Source organism: Calcarisporiella thermophila (genome assembly GCF_041956535.1).
Source record: "Calcarisporiella thermophila strain CBS 279.70 unplaced genomic scaffold VTP21scaffold_27, whole genome shotgun sequence".
NCBI lineage: Eukaryota > Fungi > Calcarisporiellomycota > Calcarisporiellomycetes > Calcarisporiellales > Calcarisporiellaceae > Calcarisporiella > Calcarisporiella thermophila.
The window spans coordinates 175,044-201,253 of record NW_027192217.1 but is presented as its reverse complement, the minus strand read 5'-3'; the positions used below and the strand labels follow the sequence as shown (position 1 = coordinate 201,253).

General features: G+C 44.1%; 10 protein-coding genes across 10 annotated transcripts; 5 read left to right on the top strand and 5 right to left on the bottom strand.

Moving 5' to 3' along the window:
* Positions 1–605: 605 nt before the first annotated feature.
* On the top strand, positions 606–3,389 carry VTP21DRAFT_6456 (uncharacterized protein; the record flags this gene model as incomplete). Its single annotated transcript, XM_069397088.1, has 11 exons — positions 606–627; positions 779–1,011; positions 1,080–1,418; positions 1,487–1,661; positions 1,730–1,749; positions 1,817–1,867; positions 1,934–1,988; positions 2,049–2,374; positions 2,438–2,792; positions 2,857–2,941; positions 3,023–3,389. The coding sequence occupies 11 exons, from the start codon at positions 606–608 to the stop codon at positions 3,387–3,389; spliced, it is 2,028 nt and encodes a 675-aa protein (XP_069246971.1).
* An 804-nt stretch (positions 3,390–4,193) lies between these two features.
* On the bottom strand, positions 4,194–6,774 carry VTP21DRAFT_6455 (uncharacterized protein; the record flags this gene model as incomplete). Its single annotated transcript, XM_069397087.1, has 9 exons — positions 4,194–4,697; positions 4,762–5,072; positions 5,140–5,404; positions 5,467–5,761; positions 5,830–6,120; positions 6,204–6,328; positions 6,395–6,554; positions 6,633–6,641; positions 6,734–6,774. The coding sequence occupies 9 exons, from the start codon at positions 6,772–6,774 to the stop codon at positions 4,194–4,196; spliced, it is 2,001 nt and encodes a 666-aa protein (XP_069246970.1).
* A 347-nt stretch (positions 6,775–7,121) lies between these two features.
* On the bottom strand, positions 7,122–7,905 carry VTP21DRAFT_6454 (uncharacterized protein; the record flags this gene model as incomplete). Its single annotated transcript, XM_069397086.1, has 2 exons — positions 7,122–7,730; positions 7,819–7,905. The coding sequence occupies 2 exons, from the start codon at positions 7,903–7,905 to the stop codon at positions 7,122–7,124; spliced, it is 696 nt and encodes a 231-aa protein (XP_069246969.1).
* Positions 7,906–8,798: 893 nt separating this feature from the next.
* VTP21DRAFT_6453 (uncharacterized protein) lies at positions 8,799–9,825 on the bottom strand (the record flags this gene model as incomplete). The annotated part of the gene is made up of 4 exons (XM_069397085.1): positions 8,799–8,913; positions 9,020–9,251; positions 9,333–9,576; positions 9,652–9,825. The coding sequence occupies 4 exons, from the start codon at positions 9,823–9,825 to the stop codon at positions 8,799–8,801; spliced, it is 765 nt and encodes a 254-aa protein (XP_069246968.1).
* Positions 9,826–10,105: 280 nt separating this feature from the next.
* VTP21DRAFT_6452 (uncharacterized protein) lies at positions 10,106–12,223 on the top strand (the record flags this gene model as incomplete). Its single annotated transcript, XM_069397084.1, has 8 exons — positions 10,106–10,639; positions 10,695–10,862; positions 10,929–11,097; positions 11,173–11,401; positions 11,468–11,576; positions 11,655–11,777; positions 11,864–12,012; positions 12,082–12,223. The coding sequence occupies 8 exons, from the start codon at positions 10,106–10,108 to the stop codon at positions 12,221–12,223; spliced, it is 1,623 nt and encodes a 540-aa protein (XP_069246967.1).
* A 699-nt stretch (positions 12,224–12,922) lies between these two features.
* VTP21DRAFT_6451 (uncharacterized protein) lies at positions 12,923–14,488 on the top strand (the record flags this gene model as incomplete). The annotated part of the gene is made up of 3 exons (XM_069397083.1): positions 12,923–13,330; positions 13,398–13,594; positions 13,687–14,488. The coding sequence occupies 3 exons, from the start codon at positions 12,923–12,925 to the stop codon at positions 14,486–14,488; spliced, it is 1,407 nt and encodes a 468-aa protein (XP_069246966.1).
* Positions 14,489–15,248: 760 nt separating this feature from the next.
* VTP21DRAFT_6450 (uncharacterized protein) lies at positions 15,249–17,081 on the bottom strand (the record flags this gene model as incomplete). The annotated part of the gene is made up of 5 exons (XM_069397082.1): positions 15,249–15,614; positions 15,705–15,983; positions 16,063–16,227; positions 16,304–16,711; positions 16,881–17,081. The coding sequence occupies 5 exons, from the start codon at positions 17,079–17,081 to the stop codon at positions 15,249–15,251; spliced, it is 1,419 nt and encodes a 472-aa protein (XP_069246965.1).
* Positions 17,082–18,027: 946 nt separating this feature from the next.
* On the bottom strand, positions 18,028–19,232 carry VTP21DRAFT_6449 (uncharacterized protein; the record flags this gene model as incomplete). Its single annotated transcript, XM_069397080.1, has 5 exons — positions 18,028–18,308; positions 18,366–18,521; positions 18,583–18,601; positions 18,680–18,728; positions 18,784–19,232. The coding sequence occupies 5 exons, from the start codon at positions 19,230–19,232 to the stop codon at positions 18,028–18,030; spliced, it is 954 nt and encodes a 317-aa protein (XP_069246964.1).
* Positions 19,233–20,567: 1,335 nt separating this feature from the next.
* On the top strand, positions 20,568–22,981 carry VTP21DRAFT_6448 (uncharacterized protein; the record flags this gene model as incomplete). Its single annotated transcript, XM_069397079.1, has 14 exons — positions 20,568–20,594; positions 20,669–20,697; positions 20,766–20,849; positions 20,913–21,024; positions 21,088–21,163; positions 21,221–21,333; positions 21,389–21,459; positions 21,538–21,669; positions 21,735–21,924; positions 22,001–22,153; positions 22,230–22,338; positions 22,406–22,562; positions 22,638–22,719; positions 22,793–22,981. 14 exons carry the CDS (start codon positions 20,568–20,570, stop codon positions 22,979–22,981), a joined length of 1,524 nt encoding a protein of 507 aa, XP_069246963.1.
* Positions 22,982–23,168: 187 nt separating this feature from the next.
* Positions 23,169–25,862, top strand: VTP21DRAFT_6447 (uncharacterized protein; the record flags this gene model as incomplete). Its single annotated transcript, XM_069397078.1, has 2 exons — positions 23,169–23,171; positions 23,373–25,862. The coding sequence occupies 2 exons, from the start codon at positions 23,169–23,171 to the stop codon at positions 25,860–25,862; spliced, it is 2,493 nt and encodes an 830-aa protein (XP_069246962.1).
* Positions 25,863–26,210: the final 348 nt, after the last annotated feature.

Genomic DNA, 26,210 nt, shown 5'->3' with positions numbered 1-26,210 from the left:
GTGGGATATTGCTTTTATTTCTAGTTAAAGCACCATTCTAGATTCACGCATCTACTTGGATCTATAGTAGGTTATTCCATCGAGGAATAGGTGCCTTTAATATTCTACTCGATGCTGTTTCACAGGCTACAACCAGTAGGCAACGCAAGGTTTAAAGAGCTGCAAAGCTTGCCCCATAATCAAAGAGAGATATGTAAATTATTTGGGAGTAAACTTCAGCACCAGGGTCTAGTAATTAGAAAAGAAGGCTTCCTCAAAACTAATGAATACCCGCTGGAAAGGGACGCAACGGACACAAAAGCACGAGGGAGCCAAGCCGCCACACAACCGATAGCCAAACATATAAGACAAATAGGCCCATGGTCGTCGTATCGCAAGTCCTCGGCAGGTGGTGCCTAGCGTATCGGTCGGAGGATGATCGCGAAGATATGACCCTCTGCAATCTTAATAAAATTAAATCAAGCTTATTAATTGTTTTTTAACTGACTCTTGTGACGTAGCAACTCTCCTTTTTTAATGACTATAGGGATACGAGATTCCATAGTGTATTGATCAAAAAATTAGTCCAAGTTTTAATGTCAGAGAAGAATTAGCCTAGTTACGGGATGGCAAATAGAAAACTACAATGTGAGTACTAGATTTTGCGTTAATCTCTACTTCTACTTTTTTCATTGTTTAATTGCTCCTTTCTGATGTTTTAAATCTGACATCGTTTTTATCAGTTATTAAGCGCGAAATGCTAATCTATTGTTCTTTTTGCTTCTCTTTATTTTTAAAGCTGAGGTTGAGCGTGTGTTAAAGAAGGTTGCTGAGGGGGTTGAGACGTTCGAGGAGATCTTCGACAAATTACACGCGGCTCCTAGCCAGAACCAGAAAGAAAAGCTCGAACAAGACCTTAAAAAAGAAATTAAGAAATTACAACGACTACGCGACCAGATTCGAACATGGATTTCATCAAATGAAATCAAAGATAAAACAGCACTAATTGAAAATAGGAAGATGATAGAACAGGTATTATATCTCTTTTTTTTTCGCAACGTGATGCCATTATATTTCAATATAATTCCAATCTATTACAGCAAATGGAGCGTTTCAAGGCCTGCGAAAAGGAAATGAAAACCAAAGCATACTCCAAGGAAGGGTTAAGTCAATCTATGAAGTTGGATCCAAAGGAAAAGGAGAAAGCAGATTGTATGGCATGGATTACTCAATGCGTCGATGAGCTTGGAATGCAAATCGAATCTCTCGAGGCTGAAATAGAAACTCTGCAGACCGTACTTAAGAAGAGCCGCAAGGAATCAGCAAAGCAAGAAAGGCTTTCAGATATCGAGCACAGAGTAGAGCAGCATAAATGGCATACCGGGAGACTAGAGTTAATTATGAGGTTGTTGGAGAATGGAAAGATTCCAGTAGAAAAAGTATTGTCGTAGACAGAATTTTCGCATTTTGGATGTCTCCTAATCTAATTTTCACGCTTTAACCAAAGGTTACCAATATTCAAGAAGACGTGAGATATTATGTGGATAACAATCAGGATGAGGATTTCATGGAGGATGAAGGGATTTACGATGATCTTGACCTAGAAGAGGAGGAAGAATTATTCGCTATGCCGAGTGAAGACTATCTTGGCAGCTTGGCAAAAGACGACGCCTCTGTAGAAGGTAAATGTAGAGTCGTTGATAGATGGATATCCTATTTTTACTAACATAAAAGTGACATGAAAATTTAGAGAACAAAGGCCAAAAGGAGGTAATAGTGTTTTTAAGAAAATGTCTAACTCAATGAACAGGAGAATAACAAAAGATTTACAACGCAGAAACCATTGAGGGAAAGTTCGATCTCGGAGCAAGGGTCCAAAGACGAAGAGGTATATATTTTTACCAAGTAAACATATGTAACATAATACTTATTATTAAATTCTTATATTAAATAGCAATCTCCTACGCTTTCATCAAAATCCGTCAAGCAACCCCCTGCGCCTCAACGAAGTAAGCGACCATCACATTAATATATTTTGTCAAATTGTTTATTTTTCCCTGTTCCTTTAGAACCTTCTACAAACCAATCTTCGACCTCGCCCGTTCTTCCTCGAGCAGGTCTCAGCAGCCAATCTCCAAGACCAGTTGCTTCTGGAACCATATCACAGCCTCTGCCGCAACAGCGATATGCCAGCGTTGCCGCCAGCCAACAGCCTTCGGCACAACGAAATATCATCTCGCCTACGACCAATAATGCCACGCTTGATTCTACGCAAACCGCCGCGCAATCACAGGCGCCCGAACAATCTCCAACAGTGCAGCCGGAAACCGAGGAGGCAACGCGATCTGCCATGATCAGCACGAATGAAGAAATTCAAAACCCTACCGATGACCAAGTACGATCTTCATATTTGTTGGAATTTTGTTTTGAAACCTCTAACTTAGCTCCCTCCTAGCAGCCAGTCAAGCCCTCAACCCTGCAGAACTCCCAATCTACTAATACACCTCCACTACAAGAGCCTCCACAGTCTACTGTGTTACCACAGCCGCAACCTCAACAAAATCAGCAGCCGATGCAGGATAGAGCGCTGGAAAATGAGACTGGCGGAATGTTATCCGAGAATCCAATAGAACCCACTTCTACTCCTATCTCTGTTGCTTCGAACATTTCGGAGTCTCAGCTCCAGGCGGCCAGACCTGCAAACGTAGACGAAGCGTCAATGATATCAGCTGGTAAAATGATGGAGGATCCAGATAAGCTACCGGCTACATTGGCAGATCTTGTACCTACTTATGATGCTGCAAAAGAAAAGTGTAAGTGAACAGATTTTCTTTTCAAAGTCGATATCATGTAATCATTCATACGCTTTGAATCTAGTACACAATAGGAATGATATTGGGTACACCCACCTCATGCTAGAAACGAGCTTGCAGTTTGCTCCCGATTATATGGATATCGAGCGGTAATCTTTTTTATTCCTCTCTGAGTTTAGCCAACTTTCTGACCTAACTCCTATCGTGCTGGCTCTTCTTTGTTAATTTAGCCCGAAACACTACATCCCTCGCCATCCATACTCAACGCCAGCGTCCTACCCCCAGCAACCGCTGCCTATATTCGACAATCCAAACCTTCTTGAAAAGCTCGACATCGACACTATCTTTTTCATATTCTATTACCAACAAGGTACTTTTCAGCAGTATCTAGCCGCTAGGGAACTAAAACGCCAATCATGGCGTTTCCACAAAAAATATCTGACTTGGTTCCAGCGCCATGAAGAGCCTCGGGTTATTACAGACGAATACGAAGAGGGAACTTATATTTATTTTGACTATGAAGCTGCATGGTGCCAACGCAAAAAAACCGAATTCCGGTTTGAGTACCGGTATTTGGAGGATGCGGAACTCTTGTAAATAGCCCCCCCCCCCCCCTTTTTTGTTCATTTTTCTTTTCGCGCTTTCTTTTCTTGTGCATGCTCTTTTATTCTCCTCTCCCTCCCTCCCTTTTGTTGAAAGATTGGAACACGATAACACGGGTGAAAAGGATTATTATTTCTTTGTTATTTGTTAGCAATTCTCTAGCCTATTGTGTGTATCACTACACCTCACATATTATATACTTCTCTTCTCTATATACATATGCGTGGGTGTATTGTGTATAAGAATGCATGACGAATGGGATTAATCTGTAATATTGTTGCGGACTTTAAATATTTCCCATGTCCTGCCTGTTTTCAATTGTCCAGGAGGGCGAGAAGGGACTTTCTCGAATACACATCCGCAATAATGGTCGGTACAAGGATGTGCTTTGTATTAGTAGTCGACAACAGGGTCCAATTCTGGTCAAAGAACTGCATTTACAAAGGAAGACATCTTCCTATAACACGAGAGTATAAATACAACACTTTTAATTCTACATACGATCCCACAAAAAACAAGTGAATTTTGATGAAATACGAATAATGTCGATATATCGCCGACTTTACATGTTACAAAAATACAAAGGAAAGTTGGTCAAAATTCACCCGGATTGGATAGTTTTCCTGAGGATATATATTTCGCTGCAGAATGGTCGAGCACTTAAAGATGACTATTCAGCGGGGATACCGTGTGTTGCGACCAAGCGATAGTAAAACTGAGCGTGTAATATTGGACACCATAGATCAAATAATCACATATATGTACAGGTAAACACATCTAAAAAGCCTTCTATTTTAACTATTTACGCAGGCAGCGTCCCAAGAGCTCTGGAGCCTCTCGTTCCCCGCGCCTAATCTCCTCGAGCGTCTTCAAAAGATCGTAGTTGATTTCCTGACTGACATAAGAATCGCCCTTGTACTGAGGGTGTGCCCGTACAAAATCACGCATCCATGTAGCAGTCGTGGCAAGCTCCCCACTTGCACGCTTGCTCACGAGGGTGAGGTATTTGCAGAGCACACATCGGGTCTCGAGGTCCACGTTGACCGAATTCAGATAGGCTTTTACTAAAGGAATAAGACCGGGAAAGTCCGGAGATCCATTGACAATGTCGTTAATGGTGAATAGATCATATTCATCCTCCACGGGATGGGCAGAAGAGTTCTGGTCAGCATGATTACTATTACAAGAGGATGTGCCGTGAGAATTTTCACGAGCATAGGGCGTGTAGATATTTTTGCGGAAATAAAATAGGTCGTTGAGAACAGCCCCTCGTCCATGAGCTTTCTTCATGTTTGCATCGACCTATAAAGAAAGCTTGATTCACTCAACAACCACAAAGGGAACTCTATCAATAGCAGTACCATACCTTCGAGATTGGGATGTAAAAATTCAGCCTGAAACTCAAGATGACCCTGGTAAGCAAAACGATGAAAATTGCGAAAGCCGCGTTTTCAAAATCAGTGATTTGGATCTCCATAGAACGAAACTCGACCCGCCAGCCAATATTGCTGTTGGGGGGAGGAGGCTTGAAACGCATCGTTTGCCAGTTTGTCGACTGAATGTTCTCAAAGTGGTCCGAGGAAATGCTGTCGTCTTGATCCAAAAGCTCCTCGTAGATGACTAAGGGGTCCCGAATGAAGAGGTGAGCAATATGCCGAGCAAGAAGTTCATCTATCCCTATTGATGATACCAAGAAATTTTTCAGGTTAGACCTGTCTCCTTGGTTTTGCTACCATGGTTATACCATTGTCTATTAATTTCTTGCAGATATCCTCGTCAATCACCAACGGTATATCATTGTACTCTGGCTTCAATTCCGGATCACGCGACAGGTAGCAATCAATCGAATCATAACGAGATTTCGGGACCACAAACCGATCTTTCTTTAGAGGCTCCAGTCCCCGTTCCTCGGGTGTACGATCATCAACGCTTCCTGCTATAACATTCCAGCGGCAATCAATGTCGGACAGATAGCCACGCCATATCGGAGCCGCAGCTGTCAAGGCGAGCTATAATATTCAGGTTTATTGTATGTCTTGGTGTATAATTTTGATAGAAATTGTTAGCCCACCATGATTGGACCTAGCGGTGCCAGTTGATCATACAAACGGCGGGCCTCATCAATGTCACACGCTTGAAATGTGATCTGTAGACAGCAGCACCCCATACCAAAGCACATTGCATCCAAGTAGATATGATCAGGCTTAGCCGCTCCCATTTTCGCCTCCTTATCCTCGGGAAAAAAGGTGCGATCCCAAGGTATAGAGGGATCGATAAAGGGGCGAGGTGTATTCACGTCATGGTAAATGGGGACATTGATGGCAACTTTGGATCCACGTCGTTGGCGTATATTCGCTGCCAGAGTACTAACCAATCATATAAATAATAATAAGAACACTCTTGTGAGCCAGAAAAAAAAAGAATTGATGCTCACGGAAATCTTGCATGTGGGTTGATAGCCTCGTCCGGCACGAACATGCTCCGACTTGCCTCCCCATTTGCTATATGTGGCGGATCGAGCGAGTCTGGACACCCGAGACGAGGAAAACTTGTCAACGTAATGGGATATTCATTTGGCTTCATATATGCTTGAGCTTGCTCACGCCGTAAACGCATATTTTCCTCGACGAGAAGGAGTTCTCGGAGCGTCGAGCCATACGGAGAGCCAGGGGTACCCTCGAGCATATAACGGCCATATTCAGGGCGCCAGGCGGTAAGTAATTTGCTATAGGGTTGAAGGAATAGGAGTCAGTTAGAATGTAAACGATCTCCATCCTCCCTCCCCTCTCTCTCCTAAGCTCAATTTACGTTGGATTATGGCCGGCTTGCGATTCATTTTCCTCTTTCTGTAGCTCGTCCAAAAATTCAAACACTCGCAGTGAGAGTCTTGCATTCTTCGACTCGTCATCAAAATGCACCACCATATATTCAACCTGAATTCGAAAAAAGCTCCATTTAATTTTTTGGAAATTTAAGAGAAACAGGAGAGTGCATATCACCTCATCTCCCCATAGCAACCTATCCTTGCTTTTATCTTTGACTTTCTGATAATTGTTCAGGAATTGGTCGATTCCATGCTGGCGTACATGATCCGCAAATAACTTCGCCTTGTTCCACGAAAGGGGTGTTCCCAGAGAGAGTAAACCCATGGTGATCTCACTATAAAGAGCGAAAGCGCGGCAAATCAGATACGGGAGGGATAGGGCGTCAACTAAAATAAAACGCCTAATGATTTACTGTAATTTGCTATACGAATTTAACGGAAGTTCAACCGTTACTTGCCTCGCTATAGAGATGAATACATTTTACAGTTAAATCGCCGAAAAATTCTACGTAACTCATGAACGCCGATTAAAGGGAAATTCTCGGCCCAGCCCATGTGACAAGCAAAGATTTAATCAACACAACTTATACACTTGAAAATCGTAAACTTTTAGGGGGCTAGCATAGCCTTGCTAGATTATATCGAGATTGCATATGGGTGTGACTACACAGACATCTACCTCCTATAACAATGGGGGCCAAACCTTGTCTTCAATACACATATACAATTTTATTTCAATGGGGACTTCAGGATAAGGCTATGTTGAAATAAGTTAAATGCAATGCTATAAGAAGGCCACTAGGGCGAATGCATATCTAGCAACAGGGGAGATCATGAAATACAGAGAGCCGGGCCATGAGACAGATGATATATGGGCGTACAGCAATTAGAGGATTAGTAGATTAGTCTATGCGCTCATTGGCCACGAGTGCTTCGTGCCAAAGCTGCTCGAACTCCTCGTCTATCGGCAGCAGCTCGCGAGGAAGCACGTGCACCGTTGTGTTCGTTTCTGAGCGAGGTGCTACTCGTCGCCCAACACGATTTCCGCGGAACTGTTGCCCCCCGCGACCCCCGCCAAACCCATTGAAACCTCCGCGACCAGGCAGCTGTTCCCCGGGCCCTCTTCCTGTGATGCTGATGTCCGCGCAGTTGACGAAGTTGAGTCTCGGCCGTTGGCTTACCCACCGGAACCGTACCGTGCATTGGTCACAGGTCAGCCCACGAGGTAGGTTAATTTGAGTGTTGTCGTCTCCGGCCTTGTCCCCGCACTTGTTTACCTTCAGAATAGGGCGGAAGTTGGAGTCTTGCCCGTTGGTAGAGAGCTCAAACAAACAGGGGCCTCCGCGGGGGGTCTTGATAGCCCAATTCAGGGGAAGCTTGCCTCCCTCTTTGAATTGTCCCTTTGTCTCTCCACGCTGAAGGCCACCGCACGGCGGACGGTTGTTTGCGCCTGTTGCAACAGGGAAACCTCTCTCTGCATCACCCTCAACAAGACGAGGAGGGGTGTTTGTCTAAAGGGATTAAGGAATCCGGGTAAGCATTCATGAATGTACATTCGAAGTTTGAGGCATTTCTCCATTCAACTGCGGGAACACTTACCATCATACCGTTGCCAGCAACTAAAACAGGAGTCAGCCCAACATAGATAAATAGCACAAGTGCGAGCGAGCTTAGAATCCTGAACATTTTCTTTTCTTTCCTCGACGGAGAAGGGAATGTGGAAGACGCAGTTGCCGAATTCAAGAGACTCGTATGCCAAAGAATTAGAGAAAAGAAAGCGAATGGGGTTGATATCCTATACACCTTTCAAAGAGTGCAAGATACAGAGTAGAGCCGAGGGAGGGAAGAAAGAAAAAGGCGGTTAAAGAGCAAAAATCTCTCGTCCTCCTCTATATATCTCATTAATATTGCTCTGCGGACCCACTTGCAAAAAGGGCATACGGGAATCCTAATTTCCTTCACGCCTTAAAATTAACCCGTAAACTTGTCCCCTCGAATTTCCATTTGCGAAAAAATGAATACCGAGTATTCGTTCTTCTGCTTTGATAACGGTCGGAGTAGGACCCAAGCATTCAGAAGATCCGTGAAATTGGATTAGACGGGTGAAATATACAAGGGAAATAGCTGAAGAAAGGGTCCTATATGGAAATTCAACAAATAGTTAAAGAATTAGCGCCAGTGGGGAACTGGATCACGAATACGACCCTGTCAGGAATTCCTTTCATGGCTACGTCATTTGTTAAGGGCAGAGCCCACGTTGTAGTCTGTGCCCATATTGCACGGATAAATAAAATGACAAGTGTCTTCCCACTGCTGCTATGCTCTACTTGTATTCTAATATTCGAACTAAATTAAAGAGCTTAAAAAAAAAAAGAAGGGTAGAAAACGGAACTAGGGAGAAAGCACTTGGTCAAAAAGGGTATAATATAGAAGAATGCATGGACGTAATTACACTGCAAATAATAATAAGAATAATAATAAAATAATAAATCGAGCCACTAAATAGATAGCAAGATCCTCTACAAGACCGGAATTAACTAGTTTATAAATGTATAAAGCTTAGCATCACAAAGGAAATATTACAGTATGATTTCAAGGAATCCACATTCATCACACGACATGATGAGAGACTGCTCGGAAGAAAATCCAGTGAATGACTTTGCATCCACAAACGGCTGATGTTTGCACTGAGAACTACAAAATGATCACAAATTAGTGACTATAAATGGGAGGGGTATCCATGACTTTTTCGCACTCAGTGCAATCCAAATAGAGTCTAAACCGAAACATCGGAAATTACCTGTGAAGCTCTTCCGACTCTTTCATACGTGTCTGAAGGAATGCAAACGTAATGCTGTCCATACGTGTATCGATTCTGAGTTGGCATTTTGTGCAGAATATTAAGGTACTTGCGCGAAAGAGGGAATGCTGTGTCTTGCAAACTGGACATGGAAATGAGGCGGATACAGGATTCTCTCGAGTTTCCTCGTTGCGTCCAAGGCGACTGCTGGTTGTTGAAATTGGATCCTTGTCTAGAGGGAAACGATTATGAAAAGAACTCTGTATTCAGCATAATCCATCCGAATCAAACGTTTTTCTTGGCCAATATATACCTTTGAGTCCAATTTCAGAAAGTATTTGTCGCATGGCCTCATCTTGTAGTTTTTGAAAAAAGGCATCATATTCTGGTGTGCCCCGGATTAGCTTACGAATGAAAGCAATACTGTCATCCATAATAGCGAATTCATCGCTGTTGTGAGAATTAATAGAAGATGAGGGCGATAGATTGATACTAGTGGAGGCAATTGAATCCTGGTAGAAAGCAGCCCACTCTTGTTCGATCAATTTACAGTGATCCTATCGAGTATAGACAAGCCATAAAAGAATGGGTTAGTCAATTCGATAGTCGACAAGAATGGAGTATAAACGTGCCTCTTTGCTCAGAGGCGAGGTTAATGAGTCGTCTCCTAGATGGATGTCTTCTTGAGAATTTCCAGTGTCATCGATCCGCCGTCGTTTCCGTCGAATGAGGGTCTCTGACTCGTTAAGGAGGCGTCTACGCACGCGATCGTAGAACTGGTTTCTCCATCCACCTTGATCTGTCATTATTCTACCTGGCACATAACACTTGCACTTCCATGAAGATGGTGTTGATAATATAAAAAAACTGAATACAAGGATCTAGGTGAATGGATATCGAAATATCTAGGAATGAAGAAGAAACGTATATATAGATTTGATGCTCATGGAGTTGATTCCAATCAATTTAAGTATTCTTTGTCTAAATTGCGTACCACAAAAAAACGAGGCGCAGTTTTATTTTACCTGCATTTACGAGAAACCAATAAAGAGATGGAAGTTGAGCATACCTAGCTGATAATAATTGATGACCTCTCGTCACTTCAAGGCCCCATCCATCTCCAAAATTCCTACACCGGGGCGCGCATCACCCACAGGCCCTGGTAGTACTGGGATCCGTAGCCCAACTCCGTCTTCCATACCAACTCCAACTCGCCGAGGCTCCACCTCCAGTGCTCTCCCAATAGCACAACAGCGTCGCAGTTCAGCCACTAGTCCTACCCACAACGATGCTGCAAAAGATGCCCGTAGCATATATGAACAGGCTCGTACGGTTACGCGCCGCTCTTCTTTTACAGGCCCCATTTCTGTTAGCGGTGGGCAAGCGTCTGGAATTCCGCGTAAGAGCTCGACACCAAGCTCTCCGAAATCAACAGCTATTCCCTCCCCAAGATCCGCTAGCCCCAACGCCAATGGCAATAGATTTCAGCTGCCAAGGGCGAAAACGTCAAAAACAGAGAGAGCTCAGAGCCGAGCTTCCAATACTTCCTCAGTAGACTCGAACGATTCCTCAGTTTACCAGCACCAACAGCGAGCGAGTGCTGGGAACGGCAAAAGAAGTGTAGGTGGAAATATACACCCGCTGTAGTCACCTCTATTTAATAATTTTTTTATAGGTGGAAGGCAAGCCTCCACAGATCCCTGTTGTTGCAAGAAAATCCTCACTACCCAAACTCCCGACTCACTCTAAATCCTCGAAACCACTGTCACCGTCGTCACTGACCTCTCCTCGCCAAATCCTTGCAAATAATACGAACAAATTTGAAAACTGCATCAGCTATAATGTGAGTTTATCGGATAGGAAGCCATTTTGGTGTGTATTCTGTTTTGTAATATTATGAACAATATAGGAATTTTTCGATCCACCGAGTCCAATTGTGCAGAAGGCAGATACAGAATCTGTTTCAGATGATGAGCTCCTTTTAGAAGAGCTCTCGATGGAGAACTGCGGTATGATCGACGATACCCCTCTTGAGGATATTCTCAAGGAGGAAATCCGCTCAAAAAATTTGGAGAGCAGTAAGTCTTTTCTATATATAACCCACACGTTGTAGAACCTAACCTCGAGTCTTGGTGGAATGTTGATTTCATTAGTGATGGCATTTGATCCCCGTAATCCCTTTCTAATATCAGTAGATGAGAATAAAAAGTCCAAAATGCAATCCGTGAATGCGCCAATTCCCCATCCTCATAACCTTAGTAAGGAAAAAGCTGTTCCTGAGGATATGGCGTCGGAGAATGCGCCTGTTCAAGAGGAAGAGCGCTTGGTCGTGGAGGCTTTGAATGGTGTGAGGCAGATTGCCGTAGATCTGCAGAATACCGAGTATGATTTCGTAAAATGCTTTGTAAAATTGGCGACGATATATCTAAATTTTTTTAATATCTGCAGCGCCCCCCCTAAGAGTGCGTATCTCTCAGCCAAACTTGAGGAGGTCGAAAGACATCGTAACTTACTTGCGGAAATGGACTCAATGCAATCTCAATTGGAAAATTCCAATGTAAGTAACTATTCTTAAGCGGCTATATCAGAGAGTAGACAGGGTGATTGAGGTATATTTTTGCTATTGATTGGATAGAAAGAGTTATTTGCTCTTCGAGACGCCCTCATCGAACAAACAAGGCGAGAGGATGAAATCGACAAACAAACAAGCTGTTCGCTTGAAAAAATTGCAGAATTTAAACGTGAATGCGAAAGCAAAGTAGGGGGCAAATCTTTTTTGAGAAGCATTAAGCATAAATACTAATGTTGTGCTATCCTTTTTTTTTTTGTATGTGCTTACATTAGAAAGCACGTATGGAGGAGGAAGCGAATCTCCGCAGTCTCCGCAATTCTCCTACGCTTTTTGTTTTTCGAGGGGTGCATATTAGCACTGCGATAGCGTCTCTTGCAATTGTATTGATGATCGAGTATTTAATATTGTGGTTTTTCTTTAGGTAACCTCGAAATTTTAAAAAGGGCTATTTTATCATTCGCGTTAAATTAATTTTCATTTATCTCTATAGAGTCAGTGTGACCCAGTCTGTGGACTTGGCCTGGAACAACGACGGACAAAGCGGAATCCTCGCTTTTCTCTCCCCATTCGAGTGGCTACGGTGGCTTTTCTGGAAGATCAGGGAGGATGAGTTTGGGCATGTTCCCACCTAGCGCGAGAGCTTCATGGCTCGTCCCCGATTTCCTCCTCTCCTTGTATATCTCTGATTCGATATATTTTATATGTTCTTTTCTGTGCTTTGATACTTACCTCCTTTACGCAATCCATTTAAACCTGGTTTCATATATCTGTTAATATGCTTCAACTCTAAAAGGGTTTTAATTTTCCGCTTCTCAGTCATGTGCACCAATTGCACGGACTCGAAACCAAACGTTCTAGCCTAACAATGCACCTCAGCAAGCATGGTGGCCAGCCAAGGCCGGTTTGGCGCTACAAAGCATTCTCCATGCAAAAAAAAAAGTCTGTAGCTTCAAGGCTCTTTCGACCCAAGGGCCCTTGGCCAACAGGGAAACACGGGCTAGATAAGGTATCTAAAATGAATAGAAATTGGGCCAATATTCAAACACAATGTATCAGATGGTCAGCATGCTTGCGGAAAATTGGCCAATGAGCCACGGCGTATTACCAAAATAGCTATATATCGATTGACAAGTTGTCATCGCTTCGAACAGTCACGAAGAGAGTAATTTGGCTAAGAATCCTAAAGGCTACGGCCATATAAGAAGCAAAGAAAAAAAAAACTAGCTGAGGGAAAGAGTGCAAGAGATAATTTCAAATTCACTCGCTCGCATATACGGGTCCTATCCACATTATTCATCCTCTCCCCCCTTATCATCAATCTCTCTCTTGCTATGAGTAGAGAGCACCACGAGGAATCCGGCGAATCCCACATAGAGGGCGCAAACAAAGGTCTAGCCTTACGCCACGATCGACAGAATCCTTCCGCTTCACCTCTTGATTCATCCCAGCAATCTACAATGCAATCCACATCTCATCCCCTTGCACAATCCGACACAACCTCCCCTCACGACGCCGGTGCTAGCTCCTCTAACCGCAATGCGCCCAACACAATCCTACGACAAGTATCCAGCTCTACGCTTGATCGCCAGCAATTGCGGCTACCATTCCAGCTCACTCCTACAGAAAACTCACGGAGAGTGCGAGGTAACTGGTTCGAATACCTTGCGGCCACTTTTAGGCAAAGCTCGCGTAGCAGCAAGCTATTTCTAAGTATAGTCGTCATCGGAACAGTGTGCCAGGTGTTTATTCTCATTCCGACGTCAGTGTTGTTTTGAAGGGTTGCTAATTTTCCATGGGTGCATATAGGCGATAGCAACAATAGTAATTCTTTCCATTACTGCTAATTCAGAATGCGACAAACCTCTTCGAGCCTTTCAGATCGCGTGGTTAGTAAGATCGATGATTGCATGCCCACTTGAGGTCGCAAGCCATGTCAACGAGCAGCATCGACGTCGGGGAGACAGGAGTGTCCGACTATTGCGGCTTATTCTCTTTGTGAACCGGTATGCATTCAAGCAGATTTTTTCCATTTTTCTGTGCATATTGACTAAAGTTTTTGGATCCGCCCTCCGTTTTGCTTCCTGGCCCCCGATAGATCTCAATCTACTCTGTATATCATTGGTGCCTTCCTATTTGTCTTCGGCAATTACTATTTCTATACCTCCACTACCTGTGTTGAAACTGCACCTCCTCTCTACTACCTTACTCTTGAGGTCCTTATCCTCGGATACATCGTGATTGCCCTACCTGTACTGATGTGGACTGCGATCATCTTTTGTATGCCCTGCGTCCTTATCCTTATGTGGTCGTTCTACGTGGGTGATGCGGTGGGGATGACGGGCGCCTCCCCCGATGCCATCTCGAAAATTCCGCTTATGCGGTATCGGGCCCCAGACTCCACCACAGGGGCAGGAGGGGAAGAGCAACCGAGAATAGCACCCGACACAGATGCTGCCTCCTCCATAGAGCTATCCCTCTCATCAACTCGGCCCCAACCCTCAACCCATTCAATACCTCGGCCACCAAGCGCCGCACCCAACCCCAACCCCGCCCGCGATGGTCAACGGCTACGGTGGATATCGGGCATATTCAGAAGAAAACCTGAAAGGCGTCCCCAATCGTCCTTGAGTAGTGCTTCACAAGAAATCACAGGCTATCTTGAGATCGGGAATCCGGAGGATGCAACCTGTGCGATATGCTTGGCCTCCTATAGGGATATGGAAGTGTTAAGGGTAATGTTGTGCGGACACCATTTCCATAAGGAGTGTCTGGATCACTGGCTGCCGTTAAATGCCCGGTGCCCACTCTGTAAGCGGAACTTGACGGGGGAAGTTGAGGAGCGGGAAAGCGCCGAGCAACGAGAAAGCGTACCTCGAGGCGTCGTTAATTTAGTTTAATAAGCCAAATGTCTTTTTTATTCCATATGAAACAATGTGATTTAGTGTATAGCTCCTCCACCCTTCCTACCCACAACACGTATACATATATACATAGGGAGCGATGTTCATGTATATATGTAAATCAAGATATCCCTTTGGTGTTTATTTCTTCTTCCAGCTTGTCCTTTTCACCCTATCTATATTTGCTGTATTGAGTCCATTTTTCTTTTGCGCTTGAAAACTTTTCCCCCCTCCCTTGATCTAGGTCGAGGTCCATGTATATTTCTCCCCTTGTAAAAAGTTTCATATTGAATGCCGAGTCGCGCTGTATGACCCTTTACTTAACTGGATGGCAGGAATTCCTTGTCAGCCATCCCAGAAAAGGATGTACCATCTAATATAGAAAATATATATAAAGTGGAAAAAAAAAAGAGAAAAAAGTATGTATGCATGCATGTATGTATGTATAAAACATCAAAATATATAGATAAAAATAGGCGTAACATCTCTAGAGTTGTAAAAAGAAAGACTCCAACAAGATAAAAGGAAAGAATGAAAAGTAAAAGTTACAGATATTTTGTATAAAAGAGGGAAGAGGGGAAACAGAGGAATTATATATATTTCTGCTTGGTCGCAGTCTCGAGAAGCAAAACAACTTGAAAGCAACATGCAAGGATAGAGAGAGGAGGAGGAGGTGGTGGTAGAGGTGATTGAGAGAGGGAAATAGAAAGGAAGAAAGATTCAATAACGAATACTAACAAGGCTCGCGTGGGAGGTATTAGGTGGCATTCAAGATCTCCTTGCACCACTCATACGTGACAAAGCTGGTTGCAATGGCGGGCGCAACCTTTAAATAATTCGGCACCATCCCCTTATATAATCCACGGATCCCCTCGTTGGTGATGACGCTTTTGGCAGCATCCCAAGTCCCCTTGTATTTATAGCCAATTGTGGCCATGCCCGTCACTTGCATTCTCCGGCGAAGTACATCTAGCGGATAGGTAATGGACTGGGCGATACTTCCGGCGAGTGCTCCACATAAGAGTTTCCGTGGAACAGAGGGATGAAGTTCTTCGGGGGGAGTAAGGTACTTGCGTAACATCTCATAGGTGTGGAAGTTTAGTGCCACATAAGGTGCGACTCCCTAAAATAGGCGAATAAAGCGGAAGAAGAAGAGAAGAATTCATTAATCCGAGAACATCACTTGTGCAACATCTGTGACGTTGCAACCTACCAAAAGGGTGGGCACCAAGCCGCGGTACAAGGCAAAAACCCCTCCCTCCGTCTTGTAGATGATGACCATGGTCTGCCATATTCCTGGGAGTTTAGGTGGTCGTTGAACACCAGCCTGAACATCTTGTGAATGGGTGCCGATTGTTGCTGATTGTATAGATAACCGCGTGCGCACAATGTCGAGTGGATATGTGCACGTAACTGAAGTCAGACCTGCACATGCACCCGCAGCAAGACGGCGAGGGGTATCAAGCTCATTTTTTCCAGGCGCTATTAATATCTGGAAATGAAAAGGAGAATGAGGACAATACAAACTATAAATATAGGAGATCAAGGTTTTAAATAAAACAAAATGATACCCGTTTGAACTGTTCATAAGCTGCGAATTGTACAGCAGAATACGGCACAATCCTAATAACATTGGTGCCGTTTCCGCGTAGGAACCCTAATAGACCTTCTTCTCGCCAGATTCTGGAAAGGGTTGGAAGTACTCCCTGGTATGATGCTGGTTCAGTTCCCTGAACCTGTGAATCATTGCAGAATTGTTAGACATGCTTTTTTTTTTAAAAAAAACCAAAGCTTAGTACGATGATTGCTTACCTGGAATAAAATCTTCATCCTCTCTAGGGGGCTCACCACAGTTCTCGAGACCGCACCAGCCACTCCCCCGGCGATCAAATGTTTGATGAAAGTGGGGTTGAATTTTTGCTTCCAGAACTCGTAATGCAGAGGACCTAGCTCCCTCTCCGCCCCCCTTTTCTCTGCCTCTTCCACTAGGGTCGGCTCTTCTGGCAGTGTTGTTGGTTCAAACCCTATGTCCATTAGCTCCTCTAGGAATTCCTCAAGCTGCTCATGGGTCAGTTCTTCAACCGTGGAGATAGGTTTGATAAGACCTGAGCCTAGTAGCTGAGTGAATTGAGAAAGTTCTTCGAAAACCACCTCGATGGCAGACATTTGTGAGGCCAATTTGTTTCTTTCGATTATAGAATTCAACGCGCTTATCATCTCCTAGAATTGGCAAAAAAGGGACAAGAATTAATAAGTCGATAATATATAGAGAGCGAAAGCACGAGTACGAATCCCAGAATTCCCCCCGTCGCAGGATAAATTGCAAGAGGAAATGACACTAGTTCTTCTTTATGACAATCACAAGCTAATGGAGGAATGAACGCATTACCTCGTCTATAATATTTCCTCGTGCACCGAATGCTTCCGAGTACACCGCCAGCAGATCGTGTACTTTAATATCCTTGTCGAAGTTAGCGTCTAAAAATCCGAACGCGCTCTGAACAGAGAGAATATCGGCATCCTTTGTCGGTGCTGTCACCATCGGCGATGGCACATTATCTTTTCTGGGGGTGGGGGCGGTTACATTCATAGTCGGCAGTAATATGTATATATATATACAATCAAGTTGCACAAAGAAGAGACATAAGTGTGGAGGATTGTTGAACGAATATTCCTTCTCGTGTCACCAAAAGGGTATGAAATGAAATAGCTAATTAGTTAAGTCGGATTAGATGCTACGTCTGAGAATGCACCTGAGTGAAGTTCAATAAGCTCCTGACCCTAATAACCGCACAATAACAAGACGTAATAAGCAGTGGCCAACGAAACGATTTAAACCATTCGAAGCTACAATTTTCGCAACTGGGCGTTGAGTAAAGAGTTAACCGGCAAATCGAGTTGAAATATAGGCCGCATTGACCTTGCGCAATATCCGAGGTTAACCGATGTAGAAGTGATATTTGGAGTTAGGAAATGGTGGCCAATGGAGAAGAAGAGGACGAGAAGAAAGTAAATGACTAGCTTCGGTCGCAAGGGTGGGGTACGCGTGCAACGTCACAAAATTGCACGCGTAAAATTGGGATCAGCTTGAATGATCAAGAAAAAATAACCGCGAATATGCTTCAAAAATTCTCCCTTATATTCATTAAAGACCAAAAAAAAACCACGCGGTGCATATATCCGTGTTGAATTTCTGTACATTATACAAGTTCTCTTATCTTTAATCAAGGTATACCCCAAACCATTTCGCAGTACACATTAAAAACATCGGATAGCACGAGCACCCATTTCTCTATTGAGACCCAGAAGCCAAATCATACAAGTTAAGTGAATGAAAAAAAATAGTTGAAAATTCGAATTAGGCCCCGTTGCAGCGGCTATTTTCTCTTCATATTTGGCTTATTTGTTATATCTGGAGAGGAAAATAATATAAAAAAAAAAAGAATATAACAAAGAGATAGTTGTAGGCTAACAATTTGACCTGGAAATATATACTAAAATAAACATAAACACAGGCAACACCAAGATTAGATAAATCATTGCGACTTTTTGGCAGCTATGGAGGCAATTTCCGTCCTGCTCTTTTCAAGAAAAACATCATTGGGGTCATATTCAGGCAGGCTTTCCATTTCCTTGACCTGCTTGGTCCACAGCTTAGCAAGGGATGAGTCTGGCGATTCTTTCTCAGGGGCGCGATGTGTTTGTCCGACCCAGTCCCATAGAACAAAATACTGACCATAGTTGTAGTTAAAGTAGAGGTGATGGAGCGTGTGGTGTGCGGCCGAATTGATGAAGGGGGTGTTTGTGAAATATTCGCCTGAAAAGAGGGTGAGCTGATTAGTCGGAAAGGGGACCATGGATCCATCGAACTTACCATCATGGATCAAAATGGTCCACAGATTAACGAACACAAAGAGACCAAGATACACGATACGCTGCATCGGGAAGAGGAAAACGAAGACGTGATAGGGGAGCGATTGTGCATAACCATCCAGAGGATGGAACGCGTGGGAAGCGAAAGGAGTTGGGACTAGGTAACATTGGAGCGATTAATTATGAATAGAAATTGTAGAGCTATTATTCCTCGTTACCAAGCCAACGGTGGTGAGGCTATCAGGATATATACACAGATCAACAAACCCCATCACTTTGCCTCCAAAACTCAAATAGCTCTTCCATCTACAATACCTTATGGATACGTCGATAAATCAAGGGGTGATGGAGCCCACGGTGGATCCTAGCATAATGCAGTGAATATTTATATTCATGGGACGAGGCAAGGGAATGCTCACCAATATATTCCAAAATCCGTAAAGAGGAGAAAGGCAAATATCGAAAAAATGAGATATGGCAAGCCGAATTCATCGACATTACTATAGAGGAGCGAGTACCCCCGCACTTCGACAAGGAAGGTAAGACAGGTAAACAAGGAGAGATACGGCAGGGATCGTACGGACATTGCGATTTCCATTTGGAGCTGGCCTTTAAGAAATTTGGGGTGTCTCATGAGCTCATGGTTGAAAAAGTAGCGATAGGATAATCCTGCAAAAAGAAAGTAAATCAAGTATGCTGAGACAGTGACGAGAAGCATGAGCGAGAGAAACTGTCGCAGGAGAAAGTCTCGCGAGAGCATGGCTTGCGCAAGAGAAGGAGCAAGGCTGCTCATGAACTCGGAGGCGAAGAGCCGAGAATAGAGGGAGTCGAGAAAGAAGCCATCGCACAGCTCCAGCACTAGATCCATGGTTGAGGCCGAGGAGGAAGCAATGTGGGGTTAATTGCGTAGGGAAGCGGGCGAGCACGGTGGGAGTACAGTGGGGGGAGCAAAGACGGCCGCAGCAGTGTGCCAACAAAGGCCCTTGATAGATTCCGAAGTTCTGGTTGCAGTGAACTGTGCTCGACGAGTTTTGGTTGGCCCCAGGTAAAGTCGAACGATATTTTCCACAAAGGTGGCAAATCTCGGGCATAAATTAATGCACAAACTAAAGCGAAAGACGCTGCGTTGTGACAGCTAAACTATGATTGCAATGAAATCAGCTTGTGCTCTAACCTTCTCCGTGGGAATCCTCAATTTTCTGTTGGGGATAAGTGTCCCATACTATTGTGGATTCCAGCTTGCGAGCGGAGCGTCCGTCTATCGTTGCGGAGGAATGCAGGGTGTTCCTCCTGCCTTGCAGTCCAATTTATCCTAGGGCTAAGGACGTGGTAATAGTGTTATCTATGGTTTTCTGTACGGCCAGATTGTGGCAGAGCATGGTGCTTCACCCTAGCCATTAACTAAACTCTAAACCTAACTTATTCAACATGTGTGAAGATCTTTAATGCCAGAAGTATGCGAAAGGCGCTCTGAAAATAGTGAAAGTCGGGCCACATGCGTTTCAACTCATAATAAAATAATTGTGTCTGAATGTATTATGATGGCAAATCTGGACAAACTTTCTTTGGAGAGGAAGAATAAACCACTCTAACAGTCATTCTTACAATACTCCGTTCTAGGTAGATACCTCTCACTTGATTCTCTCTTTTCCGGTTAGAACGTGATACTTCCAATATCCGCAAATATTTGGGAGGAGATAAGGGTATATATACTTAGAAGATTCTAAACAAACTACTAGGAGATAGATGGCTGGAGTTTTTTGCAGATGAATGCAGCCAATTATACAGGAAAAGGAATAGTGTTCTCCGACTAATATATGTGATCGCATCAAAGTTATAGTCATATAGCATTTCAACCTAGCAATTCTGCACAACTGGTAGAGAATATTTTGTAATTCAAGTAAACACCGATTCGTAAACAACAACTTTCGAACATTCAACTTCACCGAGCTCTGCTTTCTGACAAGTCTCCTCTGTATCCAACGTTAACCAATGGGGCGCGATTCTGGATAAGTTTCTTTAATTCCAAGCTTTCTCTTCTTTTTTCTTGAGCAACGGAGGCCGTTTCTTACTTATATCCTTTCTATGACACTATTAACTGAAAGCTGGCCAATTGATAGACAATGGGATAAGTGATGGGATATCCAAATTGATCTAAAATTAAGGCGCGTATGATACGCGTTTGATATACACTCAATACAGCATGCCAGTAACAGCATCAGCACGACAGGTAGGAATTATATTACTGATACTCCTATACTAGATCAGGACATATAATATATCACTCTTAAAATACTATCACAGGAAACCAACGCCTCTTCAGACTCAATTCAGTGCGTATACAATTATATAAACCTGGATTGTACTAATTGACATGAATCATTTCATCCATTTATCTTAGACTCCAAGTAAAATCATTGCAATCAGAAATCTTAGAACTGGAACAATATGCCTCAGCGCTAGAGAATCAGCAAAAGTTATTAGGGTACACCTCTTTTTTTTTTCATTTTGAGAGTACTGAGTATTTCGAGTACTAATTCCTTTAAAGTGGGACTCTTTCGGAGCTGGAGGGGGTAGTAGAGAATTTGAAAAAGTCGAAACTGGATTTAGATGAAAAAGAGCAGGAGCAAGATACTCTAATTCAAAATGAATCTTTAAAAGTAAAGACTTGATTGAGTGTAGCTAAATAGGTGCTGGCAGTGTATTAATGATGCTATTAACAGGCAGATTCCACTCTGTCTGATGCATTAAATAGGATGATGGATATCCTTTCAGATATAGAGGAAGACAGCCAAAAAGGTGGTGCTTTTGCATTTGCTTGTTAAAACATGATTCTTATTGACATTATATGAATAGCTTCACCCTATTTCCTCTTTCAAGCATCCAAGGATTTAGAACAAGTACAAGAAGCGGAAAATGCCTACTTTAGTGAGCTGAAGCAAGTGTGCCAACGCTATTTCACCCTGCCGGTAATTTCCTACAATTTATCGGGCACTATGTAGGATACTTATGCTTCAATCGTAGACCAATTCAGATAGGTCCCCCGACGCGCAGAACGAATTTTTATCTTCAGAGTTGGAACGATTAACAGATGTGTAAGCCATTCATAGAGAATATGCGGTTTTTTCTGAAGCTTTACAAGACATGACACCTTACTATTGTTCCCCTTATAGATATCCGTTGACCCGGAAGCAATATTTTGAGGCCGCCGTTGAAAATAAACTTCTTACTGCTCGCCTGCAAGCTCTAGAGGAGGAATATGCGAGAGTTGAGGCAGGCGGAGGCTTCGAGATGGAATATTTGAGGTAGGTTAAATCAGCTCATAAGATAGTTCAAAAGGAATTTAGTTGATTTTTGCTCTATTTGTCAGAGGCCAAACAAATGAGTTCCAAGGAATCATAGACCATAGTAAAAACGAGATAGCCAAACTTTCCGACAGCGAGAGCACAACGTTGCTTCTAGAGGAGCTTGCTGACCTCGAAATTCGAATGCCTGTACTGCGGGCGGATTATGCAAACAAAGAAGAGGAGATCGAGCAGAATGCTAAGAAAATGAACGAGGTTCGAATGTGGATAAAATTTAATTATAATTATGACTGAATCCTAATCTCCTCTCTTTTATATTTCAATGATGAAGGTTCTTGAACTTCTTCTGGCCCAAAATGCGAGAGAGCAGTTCCTTAAGCTTGCCTTTGAGGTAGATCTGGATCGGCAACGCCACTTACGGCGGTGGATATTTGCATACAGAGATGAGTTGAATACGCAAAAGGAGAGCGTCGATACTCGATTAGTGAGTGTTTTTTTTTGGAGAGGTTACCGCTTTTCTAAATTTATTTTACACGGTTCTACATATACCTTATTTTTAGAATATTGCCAAAGACGAACGCCTGACGGAAGCGCTGGAGCGCAAAACCATCGGACACCATGATTCGATGCTTCTACATATAAAGAAAATTTTGGATTTAAATATCTCAGGTGGTGCTTTTATTTGGGATATTATTGCTTGGTGATGGGATAGTCTAATCGTTCTCCTTTTTACTAGAAAATATATCCAAACGGGATTCAGCAATTATGCCTGCTCTTTTTACGACTTACGAATCCTTAATACAGCGTGTTACGGAACTCTCGTCGCGAGAGAAGCAGCTATCTAATGATCTATCCAAACAGTTCAAAGAATGGATGGAAAACATTAAGCAAAGGTAAACAACTGGCTTAACGCTTCACTCTCCCGTAGTACCCTGTCCGTTTACATATATACACGTCCCTTTTATTAGCCAAAACACGGAGCAGGCACTGGTAAATACACTCTGTCGACACCCAGGAAGCTCTCTTGAAAATCTGCTGCTCTCACCCAAGGTAAAATGAAAACTTACTTTCCTTTCAAAAATTCCAGATCATATTAGCTAGACTTTTTCACCCACTTCCATAGGAGCTCACTGATTTGCAAGGAACACTAAGTGAACACGTGAAGCAGCTTCAACCAAAGATCCGGGAACTGACTCAAGCTTCAGCTCCAACAAGCGTTTTAGAACGGCGGCGAGAGCTTTTTCATGCATTCTATTTGGATCCCGAAAAGTTCCGCCGTATGATTTCCAGTGAATCTTTGTATCAGCCATAGCTATTTCTGTCTTTGAAAATAAAATAAAAAACAAAATATCCCCTTCTTCCATTAAAAAAACGAAAGTTGACATTAAATAGTGGCGCAGCATTGCTTATTCATGTTTTTGATGAACTTGGCATTGGAATAGAAAACGAGTAGAGAAAGGAGACAACGGCTCATCTTTGTGGTCTTTCAATCTTTAATAATGGTGAGTAGATTTTCACCTGGTGAAAACTTGGTATTTATTATGTTACCCCGATTAAGACGTTAACCTAGCAAAAGGGGTTGAATACCACCTGAAGGGAAAAGAATTACGACAGATCTTGTCGAATTCGCTGATCTCTCTGAATTAGAATCCATAATTTCTCGCACCATGTTACTTATCTCCTTTCTTTTCTCTTCCGAATAGACTCCTTTGAGTTCGGCAATAGCCAGGGGAGTTCTACAAACTCGTTACCATCATGCTCGGCTCATATCATCGTGGCCGACCACCGTTTCTTATTCAACGTCATGCAAACCATTACGCTATACGTCACGATGGTTAGGCATGAATGGCAGGCGGCCGACCGCTTCGAACTGTGGAAGAGAGCGCGGGTATCTATCTCAGCAGCAGCGCTTTGCATCGGAGAATCGCTCTCCCTTCTTCCAGAACAATAAGGCAAAGGAGAAAGAATCGCGCGTAAAAGAGGGGGAAGAGGCAGAGAGTAGGCTAGGAAAGGAAGAGGAGGCGGGGCATGTGCCGAAGGGATTCGAGAATTTCTTCCCAGAGAGAGCCCGACCTTCATCATGGACACGCGCCTCCCGAGATGGCTCCAAGGAGAATAAGGGAGGGGCAAAGGAGAGTAAAGGCGAGGAAGGGGCATCCAGGTCTTCTTCCTCCTCTTCCTCCTCTTCAAGCTCATCCTCGTCTAAAATCCCTCGACCCCCCCCACAACCTAACGACATTCGCTTAAACGCCAGCACATTAATACCGCTTATTTTTACTGCTTACGTTTTTTATCGCCTGACTGCCCAAACTGACAATGCGCGCGAGTTGACGTGGCAAGAGTTCCGCACCACGCTTCTCGACCGTGGTCTTGTTGAGCGCCTTGTGGTTGTCAACCGAAATCGAGTACGCGTCTATTTGCATCCAAATGCTGCCTCCGTAATTCCCGACTTGGCTCGTCCAAACGTGAGCCTATACTTCAGCATTGGCTCGGTGGAGGCATTTGAAAGAAAGTTGGAGGAGGCGCAACGAGAACTTGGCATTCCATCATCAGAGCGGATTCCGGTGGCCTACCATGACGAGGTCAATTTAGTGGGAACCCTGTTGCACTTCGCACCCACCCTTTTCATGATTGGTGCTCTGCTGTACTTGACGCGCCGCGCCGGGGGTGCTGGTGGCTCACAGGGCATTTTCGGCATCGGGAAGAGCAAGGCGAAGCTGTTCAACCATGAGAGTGAGGTGCGCGTGCGCTTTAAGGACGTCGCAGGGATGGATGAGGCGAAGGAGGAGATCATGGAATTCGTGAAGTTCTTGAAAGATCCCTCCGCCTACGAGAGGCTAGGAGCTAAGATTCCAAAAGGAGCTATTCTCTCCGGCCCTCCAGGGACGGGTAAAACGCTGCTTGCCAAGGCGACGGCTGGCGAGGCCGGTGTCCCCTTTCTTAGTGTGAGTGGGTCGGAGTTCGTTGAGATGTTTGTGGGAGTTGGTCCTTCTCGTGTAAGGGACTTGTTTGCCATGGCAAAGAAGAATGCACCCTGCATCATATTCGTCGATGAAATAGACGCCATCGGCAAGTCGAGAGGTCGCGCGGGTCAGTTCGGGGGCAATGACGAGCGAGAGAGCACGCTCAACCAGCTGCTGGTTGAGATGGACGGATTCGACTCCAGCGAGCATGTGGTTGTGCTGGCCGGTACGAATCGTCCGGACGTGTTAGACCCTGCGCTGATGCGTCCCGGCCGCTTCGACCGACACATCGCCATCGACCGCCCGGATATTAAGGGGCGTGAGGAGATTTTCAAGGTGCATCTTCGTCCCATCAAAACCAACGAGAATATCGACTATCTTGCGCAGAAGCTCGCCGCTTTGACACCCGGCTTCTCCGGAGCCGACATCCACAACGTATGCAACGAAGCGGCGTTGATTGCGGCTCGTCAGGTGAGCGATACAGTAGCAGAGACACACTTCGAACAGGCAATCGAGCGTGTGATTGCAGGCCTGGAGAAGAAGTCACGAGTGCTGTCGCCCGAAGAGAAGAAAACAGTCGCGTACCACGAAGCCGGACACGCCGTCGCGGGGTGGTATTTGGAGCACGCAGACCCATTGCTTAAGGTGTCAATCATTCCTCGTGGTGTGGCCGCCCTGGGCTATGCGCAGTACCTGCCCAAGGACCAATATCTCTACTCCACGAACCAGTTGCTGGATCGTATGTGCATGACGCTCGGTGGCCGCGTGTCTGAGCAGATCTTTTTCGGCACAATCACCACCGGAGCGCAGGATGATTTGCAAAAGGTCACGAAGATTGCGTATGCGCAGGTGGCCACCTACGGAATGTCCCAGGAGGTTGGCCCGCTCTCCTTCCACAACCCCAATGAGCAAGAGCCCCAGTTCCAGAAGCCGTACTCGGAGGAGACGGCGCGGATGATTGACAACGAGGTGCGTAGCCTGGTTTCCACGGCCTACAAGCGTACAGTGGATCTTTTGACGGAGAGGAAGGAGGACGTAGAGAAAGTCGCCCAGCTTCTTTTGTCAAAAGAGGTGCTTTCGCGGGATGACATGGTGAAGCTGCTTGGGAAGCGTCCATTCCCCGACAAGACCCCTTTAGATGAGCTCACGAAGCCACAAGAGTCGATCTCCCCCCCTCCGTTCCCTTCGGACTACAATTCTCAGAGCAAAGGTTCCATCACAAAAGAATAGGGATGTTTAAACTAGACGGGTTATATATTTTTTTCTTCTTTTCTTCTTATACATTTATATAAAAAGTGAGTGTTGGTGCTGTTTCCCCCTTTTTTATCCCTAACTTTATTTTTTTCTCCTGCACATGTGAATAGAAAGAACTATGCTGGTTTTATAAAAAAGGCCTCTTTTTTTATGATTCAATTTTAGTCTTGCAGACATGTATATAACGAAAAAAAAAAGACACGAAGATCAGATCATAACCTCTTACAAGAAGGAAAACAAAAAAAAACGAAAAAAAGGTTAAATAATAATGCTCAGGGCTTAGAGTCGAAAAAGAAGTAAGTAATAAAAAAATATACGCAATTA